We start from the raw sequence: 9,888 nt of genomic DNA on the forward strand, positions 1-9,888 counted from the left end.
TCTATTACAAATGCTTCAACTGATGAGTTGGAACCTCTACAATGCCACAAAGAATCTCTTTCTACTGATAATGACAATGTACAAAGGGACCAAACTGAAGCCACATGGACACCCAAGACTGAAGCAAGCAAAACATTGGTTGCAGCCCTTGAAGACCATCAAACCTGCACAATAGATATGTCAAACTCAACCACTGACTTAGCTGATAGTTCCCAAATCATTTCAGAGTGTCTCAGTACAGAAACTGATAAACGTAATGTTGACAGTAATCACTGTCCTTCCACAATCAGTGATGTATTTTTTGAGAAAGAAAGATCAGATTCTCCATCTTGCCCAAATCTCACCATTAGCACTGATCCAGAGCCATGTAAGATTCATAGTAGCAATGTTCAGTGTTCAGCCCCTGCACTGATTTCAATGGAGCTTTCTGAATGTGCTGCTTCCCCACGTGCAGGAGTGGGTAAGTGCCAAGGCCCAAGTACTTTCCCGAATACAGTACACCACATAGAAATCAAGACCAGTTCAAGTGTGTTCTGTGCTGCAGATCAAACATCTAATAAAGGACATGAGGAGCTGTCTGACTCCTCTGATGATGTTAACTGTTTAGATCAGCCTTTTGAAGAACTTGCCACCAGTACCACCACTCACAGCAAAGGCATCACCGCAAACCTGGGAGAAAAACTGCACACATCTCTCGTAAAAGAAAACCACATTCACCCAGAATCAAAGGCTGTGGATGACAAAAATAGCCTGTTCAAGAAAGCGGCCCATCCACCTCTTTCCCAGTGTTCTCTGAACTCCATCCCTGAGTTGTTGATCTCTGAGTGGAAGGACATGGATGAGGAGCCTCTAGAGGATTTTGAAAAACTGGAGCAACTGTGTTGCATTTCTGGGGATGAAGAGACACTTGGAGATCTGTTTTTAGGAAACTTAGATCTGCTTGAATCTTTTAAGAGAAATCCAGAGCAAAGAACTAGTGGTGCTGGTGGCATAATAAATCATCATGACTCAGCAGATGCAGAGGGGAAGATGAGAGTAGAGCTTAAAGAGGAAGTTGACAGGATATCGAAAAGTACCACGGTTGTCTTGCAACAGTCAGACCAATATGAAAACATTTCTCCAAATTTCCCTGGAGAAGCTCAGCAGTCAGTGGAAAAGAAAACGGGGCAGCTTGTGCCAACATCTCTCTCACCATGCAATTCTGTAGATGGTTCCAAAGGGCAGAGGTCTCTCTCAAAAATGCAGACAAAAAATGGACTGATGATGCAGGTGAGTAAAAAGTACTCTGACCTGTACTCTATTGATGCTCTGCTATTTCTGAAAAATTCTGTCTTTTTTTTAGGTTTGTGAGGAAAGACTTCAGTACTCTCTCAGTGAAAATGTTAAAGCCAATGTCCTGTGGGGGTCTACAGTTAGTGACAGCGTGATTCTGCACCCTTGGGGAGCCTCTACCACTTCGTCCTCTGAAGAAAATGTTGCAAACAAAGATTTCCAAGAAAATGAGAGGTGTGGTTATGCTCCAGAAATACTTCGAAAATAGATGAAGTGATGAATAAAACAACATTATTCTAAGAGAGAGATAATATATCTATTTAATACTATTCTAAGAGAGATAATATAATGTCTCTCATATTCTATATTTAATAAATATGAACTGTAGAGAATGTGATGTCCTCTTGGCATTTAATGTAACCACAGTCTTTGCTTTCAAATCATTTTTAACTGAATGCTTTTTTTGGTTAAAGAAGGTAAAAAACAGACTTCATCTTAGTGTAAATTATTAATCTTAGCAGCAAAGAGGAGACCCCACCCTCCTCTCCTGTGTCTGTGAGTGAACCTACTGAAGCAAAGACAGAAGGAATGACTGTGCTTGAACAGCCTGAGGTTACACCTTCACTGCCAGCTGCAAATCAAGCTGTGAAAGGTACTGTGAACTGAAAACACTCATAAAATAAAACCAAAGATTATTTATTTTAATTGAACGATTTGGCTAATTATCCAGTTTTTATCACATCAGTCTCTGAATCTAGTTAAAATCCCAAACAGAAAAAAAAATGGCCTGTTGTATAATTTATATATTGTCATAGTTCTTTAAAAAAGTAAATACTTTTATAACAATCTCTCTCTCTCTCTCTCTCTCTCTCTCTCTCTCTCATATATATATATATATATATATATATATATATATATCTAATTTCAGCTAAGCTGGCCCGTCTCTCCTTATCCCTCCCTCTGCTCTCTCTCTCTCTTCCTCTCTCACCAAATGCCAAAGGAGGATTCTGGGAAGGGGGAGAGCACAGAGGGGGAAGGAGGAGGGTTGCTTCAACAGGTAGCGATCCAGATGAAGATGAAGAAGAGGAACAGGAGGATGAGTCTCCCAGGCGCGTCATCGTTGTCACGGAAACAGATGTTGACAAGAGAGTGGGTTTGCGCAGCTTGTTGAAATCACCAAAGGAACCCGTGGACAAAGAGAACCATGACCGTGGGAGGAATGTGTCATTTTTTGATGATGTCACAGTCTATCTTTTTGATCAGGTATGTCAAGGGTGTTGTTTATACAGAAAAGTGCCTTCAGTTGCAATTTCACATTTTTAAACATTATCTGATTTGCTACTTCTCTGTGTCTGCCAGGAAACTCCAACCAATGAACTGAGCTCTGGATCTACTAGTTCATCTCCCCATGGAAAGCCCCCCAACACTGATGGTTTTGGTAAGTGTAATCAGCAGAAGATATGATAATTTTGGCCTTATTTGCAAAGAGCAAATGCAAAACTTGTGATTTTGGGTCTCATTTTTTTGTCTTCCGCCCTGATTAATCTAATTTTTTTTTCAGGATCAGGCAACCACAAGGCATCAAAAAGTAAAGACCATGTAGTGAAGCCAAGATCTCCAACTGGAGTAACTTCCGGCTCATCATCAAGGTTTACAGTGAGCCCTGCCGATGACCCACATTTAGTGTGACATACTACAGTTCCCATAAACACCTGGACAGAATGTATGCCCCTGGAGTGAATGAGTGGCCCCCGTTGTCATCGGTAACTATGACGACTCCTGGAGGTTATTTTTTTAACTGAACTGTAAGAAAAAGAAGGACTCCCGTTTCAAAAGGCTGGAGGCAGTCCAGGTTTTACTCACTGCAGCAGCTGGAGTGGTAGATCCACACATAGAAAGTACCTTCCAAACAGCCAAAATCCTTGGAGTTATGTAAAATCTGACATGTACTTTTCGGCTATGCAATGGGAGTCTTATTATGTACCAGCTTAACTGTTCTATTTTCATGGCTTCTTGAGGTATGTTTGTATTTTATTCCCTTTGAATGAAGGGGAGCACTTTCTCTGACCAGTACCTGTCTATTTGTGAGCTTAGAAATATTGACATTGTAAATTTGTTCTCATTGCAGTCAGACATTCTTGTAGTTTGTGGTTGAGGAGGAAATCATCTTTTTCCCAAATCACAGCAGTGCAGTTCTCATTTAGCATTTGTACAAACTAAAAATGAAATTGCAACAGAATACAAACTCATTTTAAAAACATTTATTTTAAATGTATTCTTACAGAAATGCACGAAAAAAATAAAACTGCAACTGTCATGTTTAATACTGTATTTTTAATTGCAAATGTTATTTATTTCTGTATCTAATTTCTTTACTTGTTTATTTATTCTGCATTTGTTTTTTTATTTTTAATATATGTTTGTCTGTTGGCCTAAGTCACTTCAGAAGTTTAAGTATACTGTATATTTAGTTTATTTTGTATTTATGTTATTTGCCATTTAATCCTATTAATAACCAACTCAACAAACATGTCTTTGCATAGGTACAAACACTTTGAAATGTTTTCTCTAATTTAGCTATTTCTAGATGTCAGTCTGTATCTAGTTGTCCTAGGATGTCTCTCTACGCAGGTGTTATTTTCTAATAATGTATTTGACATTAGCTTTTCCTTTATTTATTTTGAAGCAGTAATTATTGCTTGGCATGAAAAAAAGAGGAATCAGCATACATAACTACAAATTGACTTATTTATTCATTCATTTTTAGTTTTTTATCTTATCGTTCATGCAAATGTCTGACTCTGAGGTAGTCCAGATCATTATATCATGTTCAACATCTGTTTCATTTAGAGGATTCATATTATTCTGTAAGAAGCTGAGGGAGTGAAAATAACATGAAAACTGTGAAACATTTATTGAACTGTTTGATGACAATAAATTGTTCTGTCTTATAATATCTTCTGTGTAACATTTTAATTTACTAACCTTGTTTTGTATTATCATTATTTTAGTGCATTTTTCCCACAGTATAACTTAAACTGGCATAAAATAAAGCTTAGTATTATGAAGTAGAACTCCTTAGCGAAATCCACAATACTTTACACTGTCCCATGAAGCACAAATCCCAAGTGTTTTTTTTTTTTTTTTTTTTACCTAATATCTACCAGAAAATTTGTAGTAAAGATTTGTCAAAATTATTTTAAAATAATGAATTATTGAAAGATTATTATTATTATTTAAATATTATTGGCTTTTGTCACATGCAACCCTTACCTAATATTTTCCAATCGAAATAAAAAAGTTACAGAAAAAAAATACTAAAATTGTGGCATTTATTTGTGCCATGATAACAAAAATATTCTGCTTTGTCAGTTTCGTTCAAACTTTGCACAAACTTAATTCTTAACCATGTTCTTCCATTCAATATTAGTTTAATGCATACATTCTATGGTTTAATGTTTATTGCTAGAAAATTGCGAGGTTACACAAATTAGGGGTTTACATTTTATTTTTACAATTTCCCAATGTTGCTTTTAGGGTGCAAAAACGACAACCCCCAGAGATTCAATTTTTTTTTATTGATTAATTAATACCATACCATACCGTAAGCAAATTTTTTTTTTTTTTTTTTTTTTTTTTTTCATGTCTGCGTTCCTGAACACATTTCCCAGAAGCCTTTGCTGTAAAACATATGACGCATTTAACCTGCGACTTCAGCATTGTTCGGTGCTGTGCGTTAGTGTATCGTTGCATGTTGGCTGATATTGGTATTTTTATAGAAGTGAGAAGAAAAGAGGCGCTTTGGAAATGTAAGTTTAAGCACATTTATCTTGAAAACTATTTTAAAAACCTCGTTTAGTTTTGATGTAATTCGTGTTTATTTGCTCGCTCTGTTCGTAGATGTCTCTGGCAGACGAGTTGCTTGCCGACTTGGAGGAGGCAGGAGAAGAGGAGGACGGGCTGTATCCCGGTGGAGAAGGGGGTGAGAGTGACGGGGAACCCGGGGAGAATCAAGCCGATGGGGGTCTGGAGGACATACCGGAGGAGATGGAGGTGGATTACAGTGCGACGGAGAGCGTCACATCCATAGCAAAACTAAGACACAGCAAGCCAGTGAGTTTCTGACTTCATTCATTTGATTCTAATAATTACCGTCTCCCTGAAACGTTCCACTAACTTACTGCAAACTTCTCGACTTCGTACAGTTTGCTGAAATCATGGATAAAATCGGTCATTATGTTGGAAATCAACGTAAAAATTCAGAAGGTGAGTAGCATCCATCTCATTTCGGAAACGTGCGTAACTATTAATTTTCCGTATTTAACATGTTTTTCCACTCTCTTCAGTGTCTGGACCTGTTGAAGCAGACCCAGAGTACAGACTCATTGTCGCTGCCAACAATCTCACAGTGGAAATTGACAATGAACTCAGTGAGTTTAATATTTATTTTAAAGTGAATATGCAAAATATTTGTGAAATTACAAGATTTATATCACTTATCAAGCACTATTTCCCCCTCAGATATCATTCACAAGTTTGTCCGTGACAAGTACTCCAAAAGGTTTCCTGAACTGGAGTCTCTGGTGCCAAATTCACTAGACTATATCAGAACTGTTAAGGTATGAAGATTAATTCAAAAAATATAATGGGCTGAGCATTTTTGAGCAGCCTTTTCATGCAAAATGTTACCGTCATATGATTTACATCATCTGATCGTGCATTTTTTTTTAAACTAATGATGCTTAAAGATAAATTCTCATGTGTGTGTTATACAAGTTAATTTGTTTGTGCATCTTCAGGAGCTGGGTAACAGTCTAGAGAAATGCAAAAATAATGAGACCCTCCAGCAGATCCTGACTAATGCTACTATCATGGTGGTCAGTGTCACAGCCTCAACCACACAAGGGTGAGTGAGCAGATTTATAAGGTATGATTACAGGAAGAGAACCTTGTTTTCTGTTAAAGTTTTTTTTAAAAGTTTGGAGCAAGTGGGATTTTTGTTTTTGAAATAAATGAATACTTTTCACCATTCAGTTGGTCAAAACTTACAGTAAAGACTTCCAAAAGATTTTTAAAAAAAATGCAAATAAATGCTGTTCTTTTGAATTTATATTTATCAAAGAATCATGGGGAAAAATCGTGGTAATTATTTTACAATTGTTTCACAATATTACTGTGTTTTTGATTAAATGAAAATGCAACCTGGATGAGCATCAGAGACAATAATATTACAAATCGAACCAACCCAAAACTTATGAACAGCAGTATAATTTTGCTGGTTTTCTGATTAAATGGTTGGATTTTGGCAGAACAATGCTTGGTGATGATGAGCTTCAGCGATTGGAGGAGGCATGTGACATGGCCCTTGAGCTCAACCAATCAAAACACAGGATCTATGAATATGTGGAATCCAAGATGTCATTTATTGCTCCAAATCTTTCAATAATTGTCGGAGCTTCAACTGCTGCCAAGATTATGGGTGAGAACAAGACTGCTGAATCAAAAGCACATTTACCCCAAAATTACAATTCTGTTATTTACATGTTTTATTTTGTTTGGATGAAATATGCACTTATGCTTGATCACAATCAAATTTGGTGCTACTGTAAAGATCCCTTCCGTTTTGTTTCCTGACCACATGCAAATCTCGTTTCAGGTGTTGCTGGGGGGCTGACTAACCTGTCCAAGATGCCTGCGTGTAATCTGATGTTGCTGGGAGCTCAGCGGAGGACGCTGTCTGGATTCAGCAGCACATCCCTGCTGCCCCACACAGGCTACATCTACCACTGTGACGTAGTGCAGTCTCTGCCTCCAGTGAGATCAAGCTTTTTGCTTTCACTTATTTTTCCTTGCTTTTATCTGATCATTTTTATTCAGAATATCATGAGTTTTTCTTTGTTTCCAGGATCTGAGGAGAAAAGCAGCTCGTCTGGTTTCAGCTAAATGCACTCTGGCTGCCCGTGTGGACAGTTTTCACGAGAGTACAGATGGCAAGGTCAGTGGTTTCATCATGCTCTACACCACTGTACAGTTTAGAGGTCACTCGCTTCAAATCATAATTAAAGCTAGACCGTATTTGCTGCTAAAAAAACTACAGTACTTTGTCTTGATTAACTTGTTTATCTGTTTATACACAGGTTGGCTATGACTTGAAGGAAGAGATTGAGCGAAAGTTTGATAAATGGCAGGAGCCCCCACCAGTCAAGCAGGTGAAGCCTCTTCCAGCTCCCCTAGACGGACAGAGAAAGAAGAGAGGAGGAAGAAGGTGAGGGTCGTAGGGGGTGGGGATGATGGGTCCTTGTGAATCTAATAAAGCATGCCACTAACTTTCATTTCATGAACCATTTCATAATATTTTTTTTTTTTGTAAAAGAAATTGTTTTTCAAAGGGTTTAAAAAAAATTTATAGGGGAAGTAAAAAAATTTTATAATTAATTTTATTGTTTTATGTTTATTATATATTCACTAATTGTTATTAATTCATTTTGTATTTCATCTAAAAGAAGCAGAAAAAAATTGCATTGACCATATATTCAATATTGACAAGTAAACAATAATAATAATAATAATAATAATAATAATAAAAGGGAAGTACTTGTTTATATGACATTATTCATTCTTAAATATGACTGTTTGACAATATTTCAGAATTTGCATCTAGATGTTTTCTTCACAATTAAGCAAAAGAAATTTAAAAGGTGTAAGAAGACCCAATAAATAATATAATGCAAAAATTATTTTATTGAATTGACAAGTAAAACATTGAATTATACGTGAAATTTTGAACATTTGGAATTGTATATGAAATTTTGAAGTATAAAGACTGAAATAGTATTTTCTTGTAAAACCTACTGCAATAATTTTTTTTTATTTTTTTTACATTGCATTAACTTGCCATTCTTTTTTTTTTTTATACCGTCAGGTATCGTAAAATGAAAGAGAGGCTGGGACTGACAGAAATCAGGAAACATGCCAACAGAATGACATTTGCAGAGGTTAGTTGACCTCTGTCAGTATTGCTCCATTAGCATGCCTTTTTGTTTTTAGTTCCATAGATTGATTCAGATGATAAACTTTGTCTTTCTCCCTGTAAGATCGAGGATGATGCTTATCAGGAGGATCTGGGCTTCAGTCTTGGTCAGCTGGGAAAGTCTGGTAGCGGCAGGGTCAGACAAGCTCAGGTCAACGACTCCACCAAGGCCAGAATATCCAAATCCTTACAGGTATGCTTGCTTACTGTAGCATGAATTACAAAATATAAGAGAGAAATCAGTTTCTTCAAAGTTACTACCATTCAAAGTTTGGGGTTGGTAAGATTTTTTTTTAAATGTTTTTGAAGTCTCTTATGTTCACCAAAGCTGTATTTATTTATTAAAAATATAGTAAAAACAGTACAATTCTGAAATATTATTACAATTTAAAGTAATTGAAAAGTGAATTTCTTTAAAAACTGACCCTGAACTTCTGAACGGTAGTGTAAATTTGATTTTGCATTGCTACTGAATGAGCATTTCCATATGGTCTTCTGAATGTTTTGTTACTGTAGCGAACACTGCAGAAGCAGAGCATGACGTACGGTGGGAAGTCCACTGTCAGAGACCGATCTTCTGGAACCAGCTCCAGTGTGGCCTTCACTCCTTTACAGGTACACAAACTCTTATTTGAAAATGGATTATTTTTGCCATTCTTTTCCTGCCTCTAGGGTGAAGAAGTTACAGCCTTCACATCCAAGTACAATTGCTTTCTGCTTGGTTCCCTTGCTGAATCACTGACTGACAGCTGTGGTTTGTTTGGCTGATTTGTTAGTTAACAGTCTGTACACTGTCTGCTCTCTGTCAGGGGCTGGAGATTGTGAACCCACAGGCTGCAGAGAAGAAGGTGGCTGAAGCCAATCAGAAGTATTTTTCCAACATGGCTGAGTTCCTCAAGGTTAAGCGCGAGAAGGAGGATAAAGTGTGAGGCGTTGTGTCAGACGAAAGAAACTACATACATCAGAGTCACACGTCAACTGTTCATTTATACTCTATCACACACCCACACAGATAGACTTGTGTGGGAATGGTGACATTATGAGGACAGCACAAGGGCACATGGCTGGAAATCCTCTTTCTGTTCAGAGGCGCTGAAGAGGGAGAGGATTTTGTTTTTTGTTCATTTCTATCTTTTAAAATTTGTACAAAGGAATTGTGTGTTGTCTGTATATATGACAAAGAACAGTAAATGCAAGTTTTTTGTCTTTAAGCATTTTTTTTTTTTTCAGTTTCAATAACTTTGGACAACACTTTGAATAAAGCTGCTTATCTAGCACACATTCATTGTCTCCAGTCCTTTTTCATTTTAGTTCAGAGCCACCTGTTATTTTCTCTGTGTGATGCATGCTATGATAATGATAGACTAAGGATTACTATGTCTTGGTGGATTTCTTAATTTTTTTTAATGAGAAGCACATTCAAGATGAATTAACAGGAAGTGTTGTGCCACTAAATGAAAAATAATTATCAAGACATTAACTTTTTTTAATAATATGCTTTATTATACACCTCTGGTTAGTCAGTTGCAGACTAGTCTGTTATTACGTCAGTATGCTAACTAAATTGCATGTTTGACTCATGCCGC

At 36.8% G+C, this 9,888-nt stretch overlaps 1 protein-coding gene across 1 annotated transcript; it reads left to right on the forward strand.

The window, feature by feature from the left end:
- The first annotated feature begins 4,942 nt into the window (after positions 1 to 4,942).
- LOC109106087 (PRP31 pre-mRNA processing factor 31 homolog (yeast)) lies at positions 4,943 to 9,583 on the forward strand. The gene is made up of 14 exons (XM_042772789.1): positions 4,943 to 5,081; positions 5,173 to 5,385; positions 5,478 to 5,538; positions 5,619 to 5,702; positions 5,794 to 5,891; positions 6,072 to 6,178; positions 6,582 to 6,751; positions 6,929 to 7,086; positions 7,178 to 7,267; positions 7,410 to 7,537; positions 8,195 to 8,267; positions 8,367 to 8,495; positions 8,819 to 8,917; positions 9,112 to 9,583. Exons 2-14 carry the CDS (start codon positions 5,173 to 5,175, stop codon positions 9,229 to 9,231), a joined length of 1,530 nt encoding a protein of 509 aa, XP_042628723.1. The 5' UTR covers positions 4,943 to 5,081; the 3' UTR covers positions 9,232 to 9,583.
- Positions 9,584 to 9,888: the final 305 nt, after the last annotated feature.

This window comes from Cyprinus carpio, chromosome A16, assembly GCF_018340385.1.
Source record: "Cyprinus carpio isolate SPL01 chromosome A16, ASM1834038v1, whole genome shotgun sequence".
In the NCBI taxonomy this organism is placed as follows: Eukaryota; Metazoa; Chordata; class Actinopteri; order Cypriniformes; family Cyprinidae; genus Cyprinus; species Cyprinus carpio.